Here is a 23705-nt window from a genome sequence, read left to right as displayed (position 1 = left end):
CGCGGACCTCCATCTCTACTCCACCGCGTGCCCCGGACCAGGAGACCACGTGCCGAAGGACCTGTAAGATTCATCACCGCAAGGAGACAGTGCATCGCCTTTCTACAGGACCGGATCGGAGACATCTCGTGCCGCCTTCGGCGCCACCGATGGATCTTCCAGCCACCTTCCTCCAGTGCACAGAGACTGATAAGTTAACCCGTTGTTACCTGCTGTATTTGTCTTTCCCCCATCCGCAAATTCATATCCTTTACCCCCCTGCTTATTCCACCATTTTATATAAAGAACCTGTTAACCCTTCCAAAGACATACTGATAGGGAATCTAGATTGTGAGCCCCATCGGGGACAGCGATAATGTGTGCAAACTGTAAAGCGCTGCGGAATATGTTAGCGATATATAAAAATAAAGATTATTATAAAAATAAAGATTATTATTATTATTATTATTAACCCTTGCTCTGTCTCCTGTGTGTCACCTGCTATCATCTTACAGATATTTTTTTGATCTTGCATCTACCTTGACATTATGCCACGTTTGCCAATAGAATGTGTGTGATGCCTGATGTGGGCGCCACCACCTCCATCCACAGAGCCACTTCAATATGACCCAGCAGTAAAAGTGACACAACCGTCACTTCTGCAGTAGGATTTCTGCTGTCTTCTAATAGAAGTCATTTATACCAAACCCACATTTTTGTGAAATTTAAAAGGGGTTGTCCACGAGTAAGGACAAGTCATTAATATCAGATTGGTGGGTGTCTGGTTCTCCAGCGATCAGGTGTTCGCTTTTAGAAGAGTGTATGGTGTCAGAACACAACAACGCCCTACACTGCAGTGGCACTACCCTGCACATCACCTCAGCTCACATTCACTTCAATGGGTGCAGTACCAAGAACAACCACTGGTTTTGTACGGCGCTGTGGTGTTGTAACTCCATACACTGTGTAGTGGCCATTCTCAGTACTGCAGCTCAGCGCCAATTCATGGAAAAATGAAATACAAAACAAATGAAAAAAGCACAATTTTTATCTTTATTTGAAAAGACAGCTACAGAAAAATGAAGAGTATAAAACAGTCTTGTAGCCAGTGTGCATTCCTGCAGCTCAAGTGTCATCCATTTCTTTACAATAAATAAAAGGCTGCACGAAAAAGGGAAGACTCCAGGAATGGGACGAGCAGTGCAATGGGTGCAGACCACCTCACAACTCCATGAGACGTAATCAAAAGACCTGAAATCATGATTTATTTTTTTTTACTTCATCCAGCTTAAAAATGTTTAAAATCATCATGGTCCCGGCCTGGGTCAATGGATATAGGACTATATAATCCCATTTCCTCACCGTGCGGCTTTTGTGGAAACAAAATTGGACTCACAGAGTAAATGTTATCACTTCATGTTATGTAGCAGCAGTAGATGGCGTCAACGCCAACGTAAATTAATGTACGGAGGAACCTGATGGGGCACAATGGATAAAAAAAAAACCTATAGGAAGGCATCTGGTGTGTGGACGTGATCGCTGGGGCACATCTTTGGTGGCTTCTTGTCACCTCTGCTCTTTAAAACTTTGGTGCAGATTCTCGGCCTGAGACTTCAGCTGGCGAAACTCCTCCTGGATGTAATCTGTGATCGCTTTCCTCATCTCCACCTACAGAGAATTACAGGACAGTAATGCAGCCGCTACAGAAGAAGGGAGGATTCAATGGGATTATAAAGCGATGATATGTGTCCTAATGCTACGCCATCACTCTGCGAGATGGGAATACCCCCTTATTGGAGTGGAGGCACACCCGACCATTCATTAGATATTACTGATATTATTGGCCTCATGATATCAATGGTATGGGCTCAGCTACTCAGAGACTGCAGGGTGTCCCCGATCCACTGGCTAGCATGATGACCTCTGATGAAGCCAAGGAAAAGCGTAAGGATCTTACAGGCGTCCTGCACTCAGCTCTTAACTTCTCCACCACAGATGCGACGCTGAACGGGCTCCCAACCAGCACGGTAATCTTCTGCAGGGAAGAGAAGAAATGGAGACAGTGACATGAGTGCACTGGAAAATCTATAGCTCTAGTCACTATCAGACCCCGAGCCCTAGGAAGTCACCAAGAAAATCTACGACAGGATAGGAGATAAATGTCAGATCGTTCTAACCCTCCATCGCTCGTGAGAATGGGGGTCCTGTGTCCCCTGTATGGAGGGGTGGTGAAGTGAGAAATAGTCCTGCTATGGGTCAAATACATGATCTGAAATCAGAGGGAGTCGCAATAAACACCTACCTGTCCCCATCGCGGCACATAGGGCGGATCATTTGGGAGCACATCGTTCATTCCTGGGATACAAGGTGGCAACGTTACAACCTTTGTATACACATATATAATGCCTTTTTCTATTTTCTCAATCGGTATTTCCTGAATGTTATATGCAAATATACAATATGACGACTGGATAGGGGAGATAATATATTCTCCCTTCTAGGTGGGTTAGGCATGAGGGAATAAAGTGCTCTATGTGTTATAGTCCAGAGCGGAAATCGCCAGCTCCTCCTGCACAAAACCTGCTCCGGGGAGTAGTGTCATCACTGGACAGTAACAAACACAAAGCTGCAGCCCCATTGTATTATAGGAGCGTGGTCAACACCTTAGACGGGTTCGTATACATACTAATCCAACTCAAATCAGCATAACATCACATTCCACTATGCCGTATATAACCAAACCATCCAAGATACTGGACAGACAAGGAATGTATAAAGATGAAAACTTTATTTATAATACAAAATTCAACATTAATTTCACAAAATTCATGACAACGCCTCTTGTCAAAAAACAGGTCTATCTCAGAACCCACACATGGTGCATATAAAATGATAATTGCAAAATCCTAAAGATAACTCCTCTAAATTGTCTGGGCCTAATATATACGGTAATTACCATTGCTATATTATGCTTTTAAAGTGCTAAAATGCCTCAAATAAATAAGCATGGATTATCAAATGGGCCCAAACAAGGAAAAAGGCTACAAAGAGCCCAAGTGCATGTAAACCTCTGCCAGCCTATTATAGTTCTAAGGTGCTGCTATGCATCCAGTAAATAGGCGTAAACAATCAAATGACCCCAAAATACAAGGCTGCAAAGTGCTCAAGTGCATATAAACATGTAAACATTCACTAGCTACCCCTGGTAGAAGGCAGGTTTCATTTTGGTTCTCCACCTTGGTAAGAACAAACTTTTGGCACTTTATTTGATCCTATTGCCTTTACAGGCTAGTGAATGTTTACATGTTTATATGCACTTGAGCACTTTGCAGCCTTGTATTTTGGGGTCATTTGATAGGCTGGCAGAGGTTTAACCCCTTCATGACCCAGCCTATTTTGGCCTTAATGACCTGGCCGTTTTTTGCAATTCTGACCAGTGTCCCTTTATGAGGTAATAACTCAGGAACGCTTCAACGGATCCTAGCGATTCTGAGACTGTTTTTTCGTGACATATTGGGCTTCATGTTAGTGCTAAATTTAGGTTGATAATTTCTGAGTTTATTTGTGAAAAAAACGGAAATTTGGCGAAAATTTTGAACATTTCGCAATTTTCACATTTTGAATTTTTATTCTGTTAAACCAGAGAGTTATGTGACACAAAATAGTTAATAAATAACATTTCCCACATGTCTACTTTACATCAGCACAATTTTGGAAACAAATATTTTTTTTGCTAGGAAGTTATAAGGGTTAAAATTTGACCAGTGATTTCTCATTTTTACAACAAAATTTACAAAACCATTTTTTTTAGGGACCACCTCACATTTGAAGTCAGTTTGAGGGTTCTATATGGCTGAAAATACCCAAAAGTGACACCATTCTAAAAACTGCACCCCTCAAGGTGCTCAAAACCACATTCAAGAAGTTTATTAACCCTTCAGGTGTTTTACAGCAGCAGAAGCAACATGGAAGTAAAAAATGAACATTTAACTTTTTAGTCACAAAAATGATCTTTTAGCAACAATTTTTTTATTTTCCCAAGGGTAAAAGGAGAAACTGGACCACAAACGTTGTTGTCCAATTTGTCCTGAGTACGCTGATACCTCATATGTGGGGGTAAACCACTGTTTGGGCGCACGGCAGGGCTCGGAAGGGAAGGAGCGCCATTTGACTTTTTGAATGAAAAATTGGCTCCAATCTTTAGCGGACACCATGTCGCATTTGGAGAGCCCCCGTGTGCCTAAACATTGGAGCTCCCCCACATGTGACCCCATTTTGGAAACTGGACCCCCCAAGGAACTTATCTAGAAGCATAGTGAGCACTTTAAACCCCCAGGTGCTTCACAAATTGATCCGTAAAAATGAAACAGTACATTTTTTTTCACAAAAAAATTATTTTAGCCTCAATTTTTTCATTTTCACATGGGCAACAGGATAAAATGGATCCTAAAATTTGTTGGACAATTTCTCCTGAGTACACCGATACCTCACATGTGGGGGTAAACCACTGTTTGGGCACATGGTAAGGCTCGGAAGGGAAGGAGCGCCATTTGACTTTTTGAATGAAAAATTATCTCCATCGCTAGCGGACACCATGTCACGTTTGGAGAGCCCCTGTGTGCCTAAACATTGGAGCTCCCCCACAAGTGACCCCATTTTGGAAACTAGACCCCCCAAGGAACTTATCTAGAAGCATAGTGAGCACTTTAAACCCTCAGGTGCTTCACAAATTGATCCGTAAAAATGAAAAAGTACTTTTTTTTCACACAAAATTTCTTTTAGCCTCAATTTTTTCATTTTCACATGGGCAACAGGATAAAATGGATCCTAAAATTTGTTGGGCAATTTCTCCTGAGTATGCCGATGCCTCATATGTGGGGGTAAACAACTGTTTGGGTGCACGGCAAGGCTCGGAAGGGGAGGTGTGCCATTTGACTTTTTGAATGGAAAATTAGCTCCGATCGTTAGCGGACACCATGTCGCGTTTGGAGAGCCCCTGTGTGCCTAAACATTGGAGCTCCCCTACAAGTGACCCCATTTTGGAAACTAGACCCCCCAAGGAACTTATCTAGATGCATAGTGAGCACTTATAACCCCCAGGTGCTTCACAGAAGTTTATAACGCAGAGCCGTGAAAATAAAAAATAATTTTTCTTTCCTCAAAAATGATTTTTAGCCCAGAATTTTTTATTTTCCCAAGGGTAATAGGAGAAATTGGACCCCAAATGTTGTTGTCCAGTTTGTCCTGAGTACGATGATACCCCATATGTGGGGGTAAACCACTGTTTGGGCGCACGGCAGGGCTCGGAAGGGAAGGCACGCCATTTGGCTTTTTGAATGGAAAATTAGCTCCAATCATTAGCGGACACCATGTCGCGTTTGGAGAGCCCCTGTGTGCCTAAACATTGGAGCTCCCGCACAAGTGACCCCATTTTGGAAACTAGACCTCCCAAGGAACTAATCTAGTTGTGTGGTGAGCACTTTGAACCCCCAAGTGCTTCACAGAAGTTTATAACGCAGAGCCATGAAAATAAAAAATAATTTTTCTTTTCTCAAAAATGATTTTTAGCCCACAAATTTTTATTTTCCCAAGGGTAACAGGAGAAATTGGACCCCAAAAGTTGTTGTCCAGTTTCTCCTGAGTACGCTGATACCCCATATGTGGGGGTAAACCACTGTTTTGGCACACGTCGGGGTTCGGAAGGGAAGTAGTGACGTTTTGAAATGCGGACTTTGATGGAATGCTCTGCGGGCGTCAGGTTGCGTTTGCAGAGCCCCTGATGTGCCTAAACAGTAGGAACTCCCCACAAGTGACTCCATTTTGGAAACTAGACCCCCAAGGCAACTTATCTAGATGTGTGGTGAGCACTTTGAACCCCCAAGTGCTTCACTGAAGTTTATAACGCAGAGCCGTGAAAATAATAAATGTGTTTCCTTTCCTCAAAAATATTTTTTTAGCCCAGAATTTTTTATTTTTGCTAGGGTCCCAGAATTGTTTATTTTTGCAAGGGTAACAGGAGAAATTAGACCCCAAAAGTTGTTGTCCAGTTTCTCCTGAGTACGCTGATACCCCATATGTGGGGGTAAACCACTGTTTGGGCACATGCCGGGGCTCGGTAGGGAAGTAGTGACGTTTTGGAATGCAGACTTTGATGGAATGGTCTGCGGGCATCATGTTACGTTTGCAGAGCCCCTGATATGCCTAAACAGTAGAAACCCCCCACAAGTGACCCCATTTTGGAAACTAGACCCCCCAAGGAACTTATCTAGATGTGTGGTGAGCACGTTCAACCCCCAAGTGCTTCACAGAAGTTTACAACGCAGAGCCGTGAAAATAAAAAATCTTTTTTCTTTCCTCAAAAAAGATGTTTTAGCAAGCAATTTTTTATTTTCACAAGGGTAACAGGAGAAATTGGGCCCCAATATTTGTTACACAGTTTGTTGTGAGTACGCTGATACCCCATATGTGGGGGTAAACCACTGTTTGGGCATACGTCAGGGCTCGGAAGGGAAGTAGTGACATTTGAAATGCAGACTTTGATGGAATGGTCTGCGGGCGTCACATTGCATTTGCAGAGCCCCTGATGTGCCTAAACAGTAGAAACACCCTACAAGTGACCCATTTTGGAAACTAGACCCCCCCAAGGAACTTATCTAGATGTGTGGTGAGCACTTTCAACCCCCAAGTGCTTCACAGAAGTTTATAACGCAGAGCCGTGAAAATAAAAAATAATTGTTCTTTCCTCAAAAATTATGTTTTAGCAAGTAATTTTTTATTTTTGCAAGGGTAACAGGAGAAATTGGACCCCAACAGTTGTTGCCCAGTTTGTCCTGAGTACGCCGGTACCCCATATGTGGGGGTAAACCACTGTTTGGGCGCACGTCGGGGCTTGGAAGGGAGGGAACACCATTTGACTTTTTGAACCCAAGATTGGCTGGAATCAATGGTGGCGCCATGTTGCGTTTGGAGACCCTTGATGTGCCTAAACAGTGGAAACCCCTCAATTCTAACTTCAACACTAACCCCAACACACCCCTAATCCTAATCCCAACTGTAGCCATAACCCTAATCACAACCCTAACCCCAACACACCCCTAACCACAACCCTAACCCCAACACACCCGTAACCCTAATTCCAACCCTAATCCTAACCCTAATCCCAACCCTAACCCTAATCCCAACCCTAACCAGAACTATAACCCCAACACACCCCTAACCCTATCCGTAACCCTAACCACAAGCCTAATCTTAACCCTATTTCCAACCCTAGCCCTAATTCCAACCCTAACTCTAATTCCAACCCTAACCCTAAGGCTATGTGCCCACGTTGCGGATTCGTGTGAGATTTTTCCGCACGATTTTTGAAAAATCTGCAGGTAAAAGGCACTGCGTTTTACCTGCGGATTTACAGCGGATTTCCAGTGTTTTTTTGTGCGGATTTCACCTGTGGATTCCTATTGAGGAACAGGTGTAAAACGCTGCGGAATCCGCACAAAGAATTGACATGCTGCGGAAAATACAACGCAGCGTTTCTGCACGGAATTTTCCACACCATGGGCACAGCGGATTTGGTTTTCCATAGGTGTACATGGTACTGTAAACCTGATGGAAAACTGCTACGAATTCGCAGCGGCCAATCCGCTGCGGATCCGCAGCCAAATCCGCACTGTGTGCACATGCCATAACCCTAACCCTACCCCTACCCCTAACCCTACCCCTACCCCTAGTTCTAACCCTAGTTCTAACCCTAACCCTAGTGGAAAAAGAAAAAAATATATTTTCTTTATTTTATTATTGTCCCTACCTATGGGGGTGATAAAGGGGGGGGTTATTTATTATTTTTTTATTTTGATTGCTGTGATAGAACCTATCACAGCGATCAAAATGTACTTGTAACGAATCTGCCGGCCGGCAGATTCGGCGGGCGCACTACTCATGCGCCCGCCATTTTGGAAGATGGCGGCGCCCATAGAGAAGACGGATGGACACCGGGAGCCTCGGTAAGTATGAGGGGGGGGGGGGGGGGAGAGATCGGTGCACGGGGGGGGGGGGGGGGGTCGTCGGAGCACGGGGGGGTGGCATAGGAGCACGGGGGAGCGGACAGGAGGACGGGGGAGCGGAGCACAAGACGGAGGGGAGCGGAGCACAGATCGGTGGCTTGGGGGGGGCGATCGGTGGGGTGGGGGGGGGGTCACATAAGTGTTTCCAGCCATGGCCGATGATATTGCAGCATCGGCCATGGCTGGATTGTAATATTTCACCAGTTTTTTAGGTGAAATATTACAAATTGCTCTGATTGGCAGTTTCACTTTCAACAACAGCCTATCAGAGGGATCGTAGCCACGAGGGGGTGAAGCCACCCCCCCTGGGCTGAAGTACCACTCCCCCTGTCCCTGCAGATCGGGTGAAATTGGAGTTAACCCTTTCACCCGCTCTGCAGGGACGCGATCATTCCATGACGCCACATAGGCGTCATGGGTCGGATTGGCACCGACTTTCATGACGCCTACGTGGCGTCAAAGGTCGGGAAGGGGTTAAATGCACTTGGGCACTTTGTAGCCTTTTTCCTTGTTTGGGCCCATTTGATAATCCATGCTTATTTATTTGAGGCATTTTAGCACTTTAAAAGCAGAATATAGCAATGGTAATTATATCATAGGCCCAGACAATTTAGAAGAGTTATCTTAAGGATTTTGCAACTATCATTTTATATGCACCATATGTGGGTTCTGAGATAGACCTGTTTTTTGACAAGAGGCATTGTCATCAGTTTTGTGAAATTAATGTTGAATTTTGTATTATTATTTATTATTATAGCACCATTTATTCCATGGCGCTTTACATGTGAGGAGGGGTATACATAATAAAAACAAGTACAGTAATCTTAAAGAAGTTGTCCACTACTATAAAGTTTTTTTTTTTTTTTCATAAATCTTGCTATTATGGGCCACTGAAAACATCTACTGTGTTTATTTTAACAATATTACCTGTTATCATGCTGTAGCAGCACATCTTCAGTGCTGGATTCAGCTCTCATGGGGTTAATCGACTACTTCCTTATTGTGCCCTAATACTACAAGTTCCATGATGCTTTGCACTGTCCTCTAAGCCCGAACTTAGCACACCCACTCCAAAACACACCCAAACCCCTCCCTCCTCTCTCTTCAGGCTGATGAGGAGAGGTCACATCTTGGTCACAAGCTGTAAAGCAGCACCAAGAACTGCACAACCATGGTGATCAAGCTTTTAGCTTTTTTCTTTCTCATCTATTTCATAGTATATATAGTTTAGTATACATATGATATACTGTAAAGAGATCCTACTGCGTATATGTCTTAGATATGTAAATTACACAGTACATGTGTGGTTATATGTGTCCATCTACATACGCTTGTGTGCATGTATATATATTATGTGTGTTCTTATTTTACACTATTTGTGCTCATATACAGGAGAGGCCCCAGTTTCAGAAACAATATATGGGCCATTTGCAGAAATAACAGCTCATCCTAAGTCACAATTCCACCTGCTTTCGAGGTAGAAATGGCCCCCATTGCATTTTAGCTGCACAGATTGCACCAATATGCGATCACACCTTTTATATACACACCAATATATACTTCTATGTGTATGTATGGAATAAATTATTTATTCATATACATACACTTTAATATTTTGTTGCAGTGATATATACATACATATAGAACTTTGAAGGGTTTGTCCACTATTCTAACAACCCCCTCTCTGTATGTTTACTAGATTCCAGTGCCTGCACGTTCCAATAGTGTCGGCGCGGTGTCTCGCAGCGATTGTACCTGTGGTCAATCAGTGGCCGCATCACTCTCACCACCTTCTAAGCAAACTCTTATATCTGTAGGAAGTGAGTGTTGCTGCATTTTTTTTAAGAATTACCAAATGTAAGCCACTTCTTCCTAAGGCGAAGACAGTGAAGCAGCCACTGATTGTCCACAGGGTTCACATAATGACACTGACACAAATTCTCCGTGAGAGAAACCGTGGTGACAACATTGGGAGTATTCAAATCACATCCTTGTATTCACTCTCTGAGTGTAATATGAGTAACCAAAAATCTGCATTCACACTGAGAAATTACAGATTTGTAGACTGTAGTCTACACTGCATTTTATAGATTCAAAACAGTTTTAGTATCATATATTAAAGGGATTGTTCAGTACTTGTCCATTACTTTATATTTATGGTCTTTACTTTGGTTATGTCATCACTGGGATTGCGATAACCATATCTTCCACCCTCACCGATGATGCGTTTTTATAGAAAAAAAACTGAAAAAACACCCACCACCATCAGGGTGATAAAGGGATCCAAACCCTAACCCTACCCCTAACCTCACCCCTAACCGGTTAATGAACATTTTCTGACAGTCATAGTGCCACGATATTTCAGTGCCACGTATTTCAGTGCCACGTATTTCAGTGCCACGTATATAAGTGCCACGTGCCACGTATGTACGTGCCACGTATGTAAGTGCCACGTATGTAAGTGCCACGTATGTAAGTGCCACGTATGTAAGTGCCACGTGTGTAAGTGCGACGTATGTAAGTGCCACGTATGTGCCACGGATTTAAGTGCCACGTGCGTAAGTGCCACGTATGTAAGTGCCACGTATGTGCCACGTGACACGTATTTCAGTGCCACGGATTTAAGTGCCACCTATTTCAGTGCCACGTATATAAGTGCCACATGCCACGTATGTAAGTGCCACGTATGTAAGTGCCACGTGACACGTATTTCAGTGCCACGGATTTAAGTGCCACCTATTTCAGTGCCACGTATATAAGTGCCACGTATGTAAGTGCCACGGATATAAGTGCCACGTATGTAAGTGCCACGTATTTAAGTGCCATGTATGCAAGTGCGATGTATGTAAGTGCCACGGATTTAAGTGCCACAGATTTAAATGCCACCTATGTAAGTGCCACGTATTTCAGTGCCACGTGCCACGTATTTCAGTGCCACGTATTAAAGTGCCATGTATTTCAGTCCCACTCCCGTGTAGCGGTGGGATATGGGGTAATAAGGGGTTAATGTCACCTTGCTATTGTAAGGTGACATTAAGCCGGGTTAATAACGGAGAGGCGTCAATAAGACGCCTATCCATTATTAATCCAATACTAAAAAAGGGTTAATGAAACACACACACATTAGGAAAAAGTATTTTAATATTCTTCATTTAACCATACTTACCATACTCCAGCACCTGCAAAAAAGTAAAATAATAAACCGTATACTACCTGTCCGCTGTAGTCCAATTAATAACGAGTGTCCCACGACGATCTCCCCTATAGAACAGTGACATCGGGTGATGTCACTGCTGTATAGGACCCTCAGTGACACACTGACAGAAGACAATGGCTCCTGTAGTGCATCACTGAGGTTACTAAAGTTCACTGGTCTCACTTTATGGCAAAAAGCTGCGTGGGAACTTTCTCATACAGCATGCCATAAAGTGAGACTAGGGACTATTTTCTCACAGGGGTGTAGGAATACATTGTGGGGAATACATTGTGGAAGGATACCTTCCTCCCCTCATTGTGTTCCTGGAGCCCCTGGAGAGTGGTTGCATCAGCAGAGGCTCCTGCTCTCCACGGGAGATCGTCGTGGGACACTCGTTTTAATTGGATTTCTGCGGATCAGGGAGTATAGTGTTTGTTTATTATTTTAATATTTTTTACAGATGACAATGGCTTCGGGGATCAAAGTGACAAGTGATGGTGAGTATGTAATCTATGTTATATGTACTGTATGTCGTATGTACGTACTGTATGTGGCATGTTTCATGTCGCATGTCACATGTTGCATGTCGTCGCATGGTGCATGTCGCATGGCGCATGTCGTCGCATGGTGCATGTTGACGCATGGTGCATGTCGACGCATGGTGCATGTCGACGCATGGTGCATGTCGATGCATGGTGCATGTCGTCGCATGGTGCGTGTTGCATGTCGTCGCATGGTGCATGTCTCATGTTGACGCATGGTGCATGTCGACGCATGGTGCATGTCGACGCATGGTGCATGTCACATGTTGACACATGTGCATGTCGTCGCATGGTGCATGTCGCCGCATGGTGCATGTCGTCGCATGGTGCATGTCGTCGCATGGTGCATGTTGTCGCATGGTGCATGTCGTCGCATGGTGCATGTCATCACATGGTGCAGGTCGCCGCATGGTGCATGTCGTCGCATGGTTAATTTCGTCGCATGGCGCATGTCGTTGCATGGCGCATGTCGTTGCATGGCGCATGTTGTTGCATGTCGCATGTCATTGCATGGTGCATGTCGTCACATGGTCATGTCGCATCTCGTCGCATGGTGCATGTCACATGGTGCATGTCGCTGCATGGTGCATGTCGCTGCATGGTGCATGTCGTTGCATGGTGCATGTGTCGCATGGTGCATGTCGTCGCATGTCATTGCATGGTGCATGTCGTCGCATGGTCATGTCGCATGTCGTCGCATGGTGCATGTCACATGGTGCATGTCGTCGCATGGTGCATGTGTCGCATGGTGCATGTCGTATGGTGCATGTCATCGCATGTCGCCGCATGGTGCATGTCGTCGCATGGTGCATGTCGTCGCATGGTGCATGTCGTCGCACGGTGCATGTCGTCGCATGGTGTGTATGTATGTATGTATGTATGTACTGTGTGTTTTTTTTTTTTTTTTACATTCAACACATTAGCCGGATGATGGGACTACTACTGTCCCATCATTGGCTAATGTGTCACTCACTGTCAGTGTAGCAGGCAGAGCCCGATGGGACTTGTAGTCCCATCGGACGATGCCTGCACACACACGCACAGCGCCGGCACACACGCACAGCGCCGGCACACACGCACAGCGCCGGCACGCACAGCGCCGGCGGTCACAAGCACCGGCGCCGGCGGGCACAAGCACCGGCGCCGGCGGGCACATGCACCGGCGGGCAGAAACGCCGGCGGGCACAAGCACCGGCAGACTCCCGGCGACCGAAGCACAGCCCAGCCACACATCATGATCCCAGCACTGAGCAGTGAGCACACACAGCCCCGCCCGCCCCCAGCACAGCCCTGCAGGCAGCCCCCAGCACATCCCTGCAGGCAGCCCCCAGCACCGCCCACAGCCCAGTCACTCTTGCTGAGTGACTGCTGACTGTGGGGGCTGGTCACGCCTGCTGCTGACGTCACGTCAATTTTCAGAGCCTGGAAATTGACGTGACGTCGGCGGAAATGAGCGGCGGCTGCAGTCTGGGGGTCATGTGACCCGGACTCAGCAGGAGGAATAGCGCCGCTCACAGGCGAAAACGTCAACAGAAGGTAATGGCACAATTCATTAGGGGCCCCGGGGGGGTACATTGGGGGGTTAATTGAAAGTAGTGGACAACCCCTTTAAACAATACAAGTCACAACTGGTACAGGAGGAGAGAGGACCCTCTCCGCGAGGGCTCAAAATCTACAAGGGATGGGTGAGGATATAGTAGGTGAGGGTAGAGCTGGTCGTGCAGCGGTTTGGTGGTTACTGCAGGTTGTAGCTTGTGGGAAGAGGTGGGTCTTCAGGTTCTTTTTGAAGGTTTGTATATAGTCCTGTATATGGTGGCGCAAAGTGTCACTGAGGCTATAAGTCCTTGCAGCGATACCAACAAACTTCCACAAAGAATTTATCCAGTGAATAAATATAAAATAGTATATACCTAAGTATATACGGGTACGCGCTGAGTAATAGCTAATAAGATTGTCCTGTACAATAAACACCGGGATATATACAATGTCCCAATATGATTAAATCTAAAAGATGAACTGTCATGGGTACGGACCCCTGATAAACACAACTAAAAACACAAAAGCAGAAACAGCAAAAGGAGTTCCTCAGAATACATGCAAGTATTCTGAGGAACTCCTTTTGCGGTTTCTGCTTTTGTGGTAGGTGAGAGTCTGATATGTTGGGGTAGAGAGTTCCAGAGTAGGGGTGATGCGCGGGAGAAAGCTTGTATGCGATTGTGGGAAGAGGAGATAAGAGGGGAGTAGAGAAGGAGATATTGTGAGGATCGGAGGTCACAGATGTATGGAGGAGACAGGTTGTGGATGGCTTTGTACGTCATGGTTAGGGTTTTGTACTGGAGTCTCTGGGCAATGGGGAGCCAGTGAAGGGATTGACAGAGGGGAGAGGTCGGGGAATAGCGGGGGGGACAGGTGGATTAGTCGGGCAGCTGAGTTTAGAATAGATTGGAGGGGTGCAAGAGTGTTAGAGGGGAGGCCACAGAGCAGGAGTTTACAGTAGTCGAGGCGAGAGATGATGAGGGCATGGACTAGGGTTTTTGCAGATTCTTGGTTTAGGAATGTACGGATCCGTGAAATATTTTTGAGTTGAAGGCGGCAGGAAGTGGAAAGGGCTTGGATATGTGGTTTGAAGGAGAGATCAGCGTCAAGGATTACCCCGAGGCAGCGAGCTTGTGGGACTGGGGAGAGTGGGCAGCCATTTACTGTAATGGATAGGTTTGTTGGGGGGGGGTCGCGTTAGATGGGGGAAAGATGATGAATTCTGTTTTGTCCATGTTAAGTTTCAGAAATCTAGAGGAGAAGTAGGATCAAATAGCTGATAGACATTGAGGGATTCTGGTTAGTAGGGTGGTGATATCTGGTCCAGAGATGTAGATCTGTGTGTCATCAGCATAGAGGTGATACTGAAAGCCATGAGATTCTATGAGATGTCCAAGGCCAAAGGTGTAGATGGAGAAGAGCAGGGGCCCTAGAACTGAACCTTGCGGGACTCCGACAGATAGGTGGCGAGGTGAGGAGGTGGTGTGTGAGTGGGAGACGCTGAATGTTCGGTCAGTTAGGTATGACGAGATCCAGGATAGGGCCATGTCTGTGATGTCAAGGGATGAGAGGGTCCGCAGCAACAGGGAATGGTCCACTGTGTCCAAGGCAGAGGACAGGTCCAGGAGGAGGAGGACAGATTAGTGTTGCTTGCTCTTGGTGGTTAATAGGTTATTGGTGACCTTAGTTAGGGCAGTTTCAGTGGAGTGGTGTGACCGGAAGCCAGATTGTAAGCGGTTGAAGAGGGAGCAGGAAGAGAGATGGGAGGACAGTTCAAGATGGACGTGTTGTTCCAGTAGTTTTGAGGAATAGGGGAAAAGTGATATAGGGCGATAGCTAGATACAGAGGATGGGTCAAGAGAGGGCTTTTTTAGGATAAGTGTGATTGAGGCATGTTTAAAGCTTGAGGGGAAAACACCAGTTGTTAGTGATAGATTGAAGAGATGGGTTAGGGTTGGGATGAAGACTGTGGCGAGGTTTAGGATGAAGTGGGATGGGAGCGGGTCAAGTGCACAGGTGGTGAGATGGGATCCTGAAAGTAGAGTGGAGAGTCAATCTTCTGTAATGGTGGAGAAGTTGGTTTTGGAGGTGGAGGGCTGGGTAGTTGGGAGGAAGAGCTCTGGGGGTTGTCGACTAAAACTGTCTCTGATGTTATAAACAAAGTTTTCATCTTTATACATTCCTTGTCTGTCCAGTATCTTGGATGGTTTGGTTATACACCTTAGACGGGTTGTCTACTTTCAGGAAAGTTTTTCTGTATAAGCTCTATTAGTAGTAAACACCCCCCAATTTGTTATTGCCTGCAGGACTGATGTCATGTCGAAAAGCAGCTAATCAGCTCTGAGCCATTTGTGCCACCTACATCGGCAGAGACACTGGGCTCAGTTATTGTCTGCAGTGCAGTTGACGTGATGTCTGGTGCCATAAAAGAGCGGGGACTGCTGCTACTTCTATTTACAAGTCCATATAGAGCTAAAAGTGCTGTGCACCAGGCAGAGATGGCGGCCATGCTGTTATTCAATACCAAAAAGTAATGTTCAAAGACATACAGAGGACAGTCAGTACTTACCGACGTGCCAGAGAGGAAGGATGACGGGATTCAGGGTGCACTCTGATATTAATCGGCCGATACCTAAAAAGATGAGTAGCGATGACCACATGCACAATATCTACCAAGCCCAACTCCATTTCGGACTATGTCTCCAGCACTCACCCCATTTCAGCCTCATAAAATCTTGTGTCATATTAACTTTTCCTAAAAGGAAACCAAAACTTTATCAAAATGAGAAGATGGACAGAAGCTGCAGAGGCGCTGCTGCCCGTCCATATCTGGATGATGGGGTATACCTTGTATATGGGAACGGGGGTCATTACCTTCAGGGAACACGTGCACCCATTCTCCATCGTTCAGCCGCTCCACAATAAAGTCCATTCCTTTCTGATATACTCCATCTCCTGCATGACAAGATGCAAATGATGATGCTGGGGGTTGTAGTCTTATAACAGCTAAAGAGCCAAAGGTTGCAGATTAAAGTAATACAGACTTAAAAGGGAACCTCCTGCCAGAAAAAATACTATTAACCTCCAGATATCGGGTTAATCTGCAGGTTAATAGCGTTATCATACTGCCCTGTGTCTGCACTTAGCCAAACGATGTGGGGAGAAAATTAAATTTATTCCCCCTGGCCTCATTCACACTTCAGTCATCGCTCTGCGTATACAGCACAGTGCCGTACCCGCACCTCCAGTACTGACTGACAGCTGCTGCTTAGTATACTCAGAGCGATGACTGAACCAGCGCTGGTGCAGTGACTGAATCTGCTCCCCCGTTCCTCACTGACAGCCGCTGCTCTGTATACTCAGAGCGATGACAACCAGCGCCGGTGCAGTGACTGAATCCACTCCCCCAATCTTGACTGACAGCCGGCCCCAATGCTGGGAGCGCGATTACAGCTGCTGCTCTGTATACTCAGAGCAATGACTGAACCAGCACCAGCGCAGTGACTGAATCCGCTCCCCCAGTCCTGACTGACAGCCGGCCCCAATGCTGGGAGCGCGATTACAGCCGCTGCTCTGTATACTCAGAGCAATGACTGAACCAGCACCGGTGCAGTGACTGAATCCACTCCCCCGATCCTGACTGACAGCCGGCCCCAATGCTGGGAGCGCGATTACAGCCGCTGCTCTGTATACTCAGAGCAATGACTGAACCAGCACCAGCGCAGTGACTTAATCCGCTCCCCCGGTCCTGACTGACAGCCGGCCCCAATGCAGGGAGCGCGATTACAGCTGCTGCTCTGTATACTCAGAGCAATGACTGAACCAGCACCGGCGCAGTGACTTAATCCGCTCCCCCGGTCCTGACTGACAGCCGGCCCCAATGCTGGGAGCGCGATTACAGCCGCTGCTCTGTATACTCAGAGCAATGACTGAACCAGCACCGGCGCAGTGACTTAATCCGCTCCCCCGGTCCTGACTGACAGCCGGCCCCAATGCAGGGAGCGCGATTACAGCTGCTGCTCTGTATACTCAGAGCAATGACTGAACCAGCACCAGCGCAGTGACTGAATCCGCTCCCCCGGTCCTGACTGACAGCCGGCCCCAATGCAGGGAGCGCGATTACAGCTGCTGCTCTGTATACTCAGAGCAATGACTGAACCAGCACCAGCGCAGTGACTGAATCCGCTCCCCCGGTCCTGACTGACAGCCGGCCCCAATGCAGGGAGCGCGATTACAGCTGCTGCTCTGTATACTCAGAGCAATGACTGAACCAGCACCGGCGCAGTGACTGAATCCGCTCCCCCGGTCCTGACTGACAGCCGGCCCCAATGCAGGGAGCGCGATTACAGCTGCTGCTCTGTATACTCAGAGCAATGACTGAACCAGCACCAGCGCAGTGACTGAATCCGCTCCCCCGGTCCTGACTGACAGCCGGCCCCAATGCAGGGAGCGCGATTACAGCTGCTGCTCTGTATACTCAGAGCAATGACTGAACCAGCACCGGCGCAGTGACTGAATCCGCTCCCCCGGTCCTGACTGACAGCCGGCCCCAATGCAGGGAGCGCGATTACAGCTGCTGCTCTGTATACTCAGAGCAATGACTGAACCAGCACCAGCGCAGTGACTGAATCCGCTCCCCCGGTCCTGACTGACAGCCGGCCCCAATGCAGGGAGCGCGATTACAGCCGCTGCTCTGTATACTCAGAGCGGTGACTGAACCTGTGCTGGCGCAAAACCAGAACGCTGCCGGGGAGAATAAAGTAAATTTTCTCCCTGCAGCATTCGGCTAAGTGCAGGCACCGGGCAGTTTAATAACACTATAAACCTGCAGATTAACCCCATATCCGCAGGATAATAATGTTTTTTTCTGGTGACAGGTTCTCTTTAAAGAAAAAAATAGCCCTATATGATGTGTGTGCGCTAAAAAAATTCTACATACTTTATTTTTTCCCATTTCGATTCAAGATCCCTGCTTGTTGTCAGTGAATAGGAACATTACTGAGTTCATCCAGAGGCTACAAAATATACCTAAATAGGTGCACTGAATACTTCTCAGAGCTCTAGGTTTCCCAACACCATTTGTATGCCAGGCGAGTACATGCACTCTGCACTTCACACCTGTCCTATTCAGAGACTTCAAGCATAAATGCACGCACTGTACAGAGAAGATTATTGGACGCACACCTTAATCACTGAATTTGAGTTTCTCGTTCAGTCCCATCACCCCAGTGTATAACATCCAACCACTCACCATGTCACCTGCCTTTACTACTGTGACAGAACTAGAGGGTCAGAGCTCACTGATACCAGGGCAGATCTGTAATAGGAGCCACCGGGGTAACAAGTCCGTTCGTTACATTTATTTACTCCTGAATCTTCCCCCATCACCTGTGAGTGATATTATTGAGAAGTGGAAGGAACCTCAACAACTCAGCCACAAAGTGGAGACCCTGTAATATTACAGTGTGGGGGGCCGAGTGCTGAGGGCAGAAAAGTCACCAACGCTCTGCTGACTCCATAACTGCAGAGTCCAGACCTCCTCTGGTGTAACATCAGCACAAACACTGCGCCCCTCCAGGAGCTTCAGGCAGCCTTACATCACCAAGCACAATGCTGAGCGTCGGATGGAGTGGTGTAAAGCCGCCACCACTGGACTCTGAAGGAAATGTGTACTGTGCAGTGACGGATCGCACTTCTCCATCTGGCGTCTAATGGAGGAGTCTGGGTTTGGTGAACGCCAGGAGAACGTTACCCCCTTACTGCACTGTGCCCACTGTACAGATGGTGGTGGAGGATAACGCTATGGGATTGTTATCAGGGGGCGGCCTCAGCTCCTTAGTTCTAGGGAAGGGAAATCTTAATTCTTCAGCACAAGACATTGTGGATAATTGTAGCTTCCAGCTTTGTGGGAACAATTTGGGGAAGACCCTTTTCTGTTCCCCATGACTGTGCACAAAGACCACACAGACATGGAGGGGGAGTTTGGTGAAAAAAAACATAATCGTAAAGCACAGAGCTCAGACCTCATCCTATCATGGAGATTGTGACTCTGGCCTCCCCCAACATCAGGGTCTGAGCCCACAAATGCTCTTCTGGATGAAGGGGCAAAAATTCCCGCATACTCCTCCAAAATCTTGTAGAAATCCTCCCCAGAAGAGCGGGAGCCGTTATATCTGCAGAGGGGCGACTCCATATTATGTCTGTGGATTTAGCTGGAGGTCAGATAACGCTCCTGTAGATGGCTGTGGAGGGGGCACATACTTTTCTCCATATAGTGTAATATAATATATATGACGGCCACATGCACTGACCTCGGCACACTGGCACACACTTGCCCATACTGAAGAACCAGGAGTGGACCTCTTTTGTAAAACAGATATCCGCAGCAGTGGGGGTCCTAAGGGAAGGCACAGACATGGCAGTAAGTGGCCCTGATATACATGCATGCCTCTGTGGGGACCGGGGAGGACACTCACCACCGCATCGTGCTCAGGTTCCACATGTGCCTGAACTTTAGAATACCTGGAATACAGAAGAGAATATTTTGTTACCTTCTCTTCAGGGCATTTGTCAGTGATTGCTAGAAGTTGTAGCATTTCTACAGCAGGAAAGCCACATGGCCAGGACCACTACATTCAGTAATGGGGTCACCAGCATGACACGAGTGCAGGATGAGCCCTATGAGGAGGGAGACTTACCCCACAGGTGAGGGTCGTCCATACAGGACTGGTGGTTAGAGATGGTGATGAGCGGAGTGTCCGGCTGCCGCTTCTCGATCAGCTCATATAACACTTCTTTGTTGTGCACCTGCAGACTGTTCATGTACTCTGTGATGACAAGAGACAGCTGCAGTCATTACACTTATCAGTTACAATGAGGGGTCGGATTATCAGAAATTCCAGACTATTGGAATTATACAGACACTGGGCCTAAACCGTTACATCACCAACTGCCGGACTGCATCACTTCAACATTAATCCAGGATGGGATAATCTTTGCTATGCGCCAGATTAGCAATACTTCCAGACCACTGGATGCCCAGTGTGGCCCAGGCATGGCTGCCTCTGCATCAATACCCTCCTAATGCCTTGACACTACAACTCTCAGCATGTCTTAACAATGATAGAATCAGGCCAATCCCTTATTAACCTGTCATAGCCAACTTTCAGTTCCGTGCCACCATTTTTTGGGTATATATGACTTTTTAGTGCATTTTTGGAGCATCTGCGGCAACCAAAAAACAGCAATTCTGATGTGTCGATTTTATTATTTTATTATTGATCTGTAGATCAGACCTATATGGATACAATGATGCCAAACAGGTTTATTTTTAATTTCTTTATTTTCAGATTGTGAAAAGTAGTGATTCATACTTATGTTTTTATTAGTTTTTCACTTTTTCAAATAGCCAGCATAAGTACATGTGGGGGTTGCCTGGTTGCTAGGGAATCCCCACATGTACTTATGCTGGCTAACAGATGTAAATCATTCAGCTGCGGCAATAAAAACTAAATCTCCGAGCACTAAAAAATACTCGGAGGACCCCCGAGTGTGCTCGAGAAATCTCTAGTAACGAGTATATTCACTCATCACAATCTGTAGAGCCGGGCTCGACTTCATGGGAGTACCAAGATGGCAGCCATTGTGTGCATGATTGACAGCAGGGAGAGGAGGAGTATTCCAACCTCATAAAGGGATGGCACATTGCTAGGAGACGCAATCACTTTACAACTGGGGGGATCCAACCTCCGATCCTGAGACTGAAGGATCCACTGCAATGTAAAGGGGATGAATCAGCGCTATCGGCCCCTCAATATCCTATTGGGGCGTCCGAGAGGGGACACAGTGCTCAAAAAGCTCTATGGTCTCTTTTTCTAGCCGGATTGATGGTGGTCCCGGAGGTCGGACCTCCTGCCAACCATAAAGTGATGATGTCGATAATATGCCCTCCGTTTACGGACTATGGACCCCATAAGGGAGGGGTCTTCTCTGCTGCCCAGAGCTACTCCCATAGACTTTATGTAACCTTGTATTACAACAGCTATGAGAAAGCCAACTACTTACTGGTCCATAGCCAGCTGTAAGAGCCGACCAGTCCAGTGATCACCGTGCTGGCCATGTGCCGGTATATGTGTGACTTGACAGGGAACGGCCAGCTCACCGCCAGCGGCATCCTTCACCATACGTCAGCAGAGATCTGTGACAGCGACACCAGAGAGAAGACGTTAGAATGACACGGACGGCTGCACAAAGGTCCGATAATCTGGAGATTAAATCACAGTCAACCTCTACAGTACACTGGATTATCAAAATGGCCACCAAGTCAGGTACACGGCTACCCAGTCTTCTGAGCGGCAAGTGCTGTGAAGCCCAACAAGGGGCCGCGCTTCATAGGAGGCTGCAATGTTATGATATATTGCATTTGTTTTTCCTTAAATGCATGCACTTGGGGCTGTGAATCATTTTTGCAATTCTGTTTCATGAAGCAGTTGGCTCCGGTTGGCCTTTTGGGGCTCCTTGGTTCCCGACACAGTTAACTTTCATGTTGTCGGAGGTCATCAGTCAGCCGAGATAAAGTCAGGTACAAACTCCCGGCCAGAGCGCCATGGCGAGCTCACTGCCGGAGCCTCAGTTGGCCCTTTCTGCAGCAAACAATGGATGACGCTAGGCTAGAAAACAAAACGGCGCAAACTGTTTATTTCAACCCAATTGCTAAAATTATCTGCAGCCCCAAATAAATGCAATTAAGTAACAAAAAAAAACCCTATCCCCAGAGGTGACATCCCCTTTAAATGTGGCTCCCATCTGTGCCGGATGGGACATGGTCGCTAGAGCTGTGTACACCGCGGCGGCGCAGGGTGGCGCGGCCCAGCACACGGGCTATGCACTCACTACGTGCCCACATCGGTCCTTCATTACCGAGCACCCGGTCACTGCAGCTCCCCCGCCTGCCCTCCATCACCTCCGGGAGGCTCCTTAGGAAAGTCCGAGGCTTCGGCCTAGTCCGACCTCTCGGGAGCTGACCTCCGGCTTTCCCCCCGTGCGGTGACAAGGCCGGGGCAAGGCAGTGCGGGGTCCGGGGTGTGCACGTCCTGGGAGCCGCCATCTTGGCTGGGAGCCCACTCACCTGAGCGGACGGGGGGCTTCATTCACACGAGTCGTGCACTAGGTTCTTGTGTCTGCCTGCAGCCTCGTCACTGCTCACTAGAGGGAGCCCCAGCATGGCGGCCTCCTGGTACGGCTGCGGCAGTATCCCTGCTTGCTGTCAGTGATTGGGAGCACTGTACGGTTACACGCTGTATGCACAGCTGAGGGGTTGCTGCAATGTGCCATTAATGTTATGGGGGAATGTATGATGACATCGTAGGAATGCGGCGTCCATCTGTGGAGCAGAAGAGGGGTCCTTTCATAGACGCAGTTATTGGGGGTCCTGACGCCACAGCCCCCTATGGCCGGTGTGTACATGGGTGGGTGATGTGTGATCTGCTGTTACTACAGGGCGGCCATGGATGTGTCCTCTGTATACTCACAACCATCCGTAGGACTGCCGGTCATTGCGGGCACCAGAGATCTGCTGCCCCTGGAGCTGATGAGCAGGAAACCCCAAAGGGGCGACATATTGTGTATTATGTGCTGCTATACGAGGCGCTGAGCGTGAGTACTGTCTGTCATCTATCTGCACAGGAAAAGTGCGATTTTGCTACAACTTGGAGCCTTAGGCCGCGTTCAGACGAATGTGTTCACGGTCCATACACAGCCCGCGGTGCCCAGACGGTCCATACGTGGCCCATGGTGCCCAGACGGTCCATACACAGCCCGCGGTGCCCAGACGCTCCATACACAGCCCGCGGTACCCAGACGGTCCATACTCTGGCTGCGGTGCCCAGACGGTCCATACACAGCCCGCGGTGCCCAGACGGTCCATACACAGCCCGCGGTGCCCAGATGGTCCATACACAGCCCGCGGTGCCCAGACGGTCCATACACAGCCCGCGGTGCCCAGACGGTCCATACACAGACCGCGGTGGCCAGACGCTCCATACACAGCCCGCGGTGCCCAGATGCTCCATACACAGCCCGCGGTGCCCAGACGCTCCGTACACAGCCCGTGGTGCCCAGACGGTCCATACTCTGCCTGCGGTGCCCAGACGGTCCATAAACAGACCGCGGTGGCCAGACGCTCCATACACAGCCCGCGGTGCCCAGACGCTCCATACACAGCCCGCGGTGCCCAGATGCTCCATACACAGCCCGCGGTGCCCAGACGGTCCATACTCTGCCCGCGGTGCCCAGACGGTCCATACTCTGCCCGCGGTGCCCAGACGGTCCATACACAGCCCGCGGTGCCCAGACTGTCCATACACAGCCTGCGGTGCCCAGACGGTCCATACT

The 23705-nt window shown here is 47.8% G+C and overlaps 1 protein-coding gene across 4 annotated transcripts; it reads right to left on the bottom strand.

Annotated features, from left to right (window-relative positions):
- Positions 1–1013: 1013 nt before the first annotated feature.
- On the bottom strand, positions 1014–22639 carry TAFAZZIN (tafazzin, phospholipid-lysophospholipid transacylase). 4 transcript variants are annotated; one of them, XM_077284188.1, is made up of 11 exons: positions 22441–22639; positions 21378–21510; positions 20012–20140; positions 19790–19835; positions 19625–19710; positions 16188–16268; positions 16027–16068; positions 15883–15945; positions 2282–2334; positions 1937–2014; positions 1014–1647 (listed from the first exon to the last, which is right to left on the bottom strand). In XM_077284188.1, the coding sequence occupies exons 2-11, from the start codon at positions 21484–21486 to the stop codon at positions 1546–1548; spliced, it is 789 nt and encodes a 262-aa protein (XP_077140303.1). In that variant the 5' UTR covers positions 21487–21510; positions 22441–22639; the 3' UTR covers positions 1014–1545. The 4 variants fall into 4 exon arrangements, with proteins under 4 accessions (XP_077140303.1, XP_077140306.1, XP_077140305.1 ...); XM_077284191.1 differs by lacking the exon at positions 22441–22639 and adding an exon at positions 22276–22434; XM_077284190.1 differs by lacking the exon at positions 22441–22639 and adding an exon at positions 22233–22372.
- Positions 22640–23705: the final 1066 nt, after the last annotated feature.

Source organism: Ranitomeya variabilis, chromosome 2 (assembly GCF_051348905.1).
Source record: "Ranitomeya variabilis isolate aRanVar5 chromosome 2, aRanVar5.hap1, whole genome shotgun sequence".
NCBI lineage: Eukaryota > Metazoa > Chordata > Amphibia > Anura > Dendrobatidae > Ranitomeya > Ranitomeya variabilis.
The sequence above is the reverse complement of the archived record's forward strand: the minus strand, read 5'-3'. Positions and strand labels throughout refer to the sequence as shown.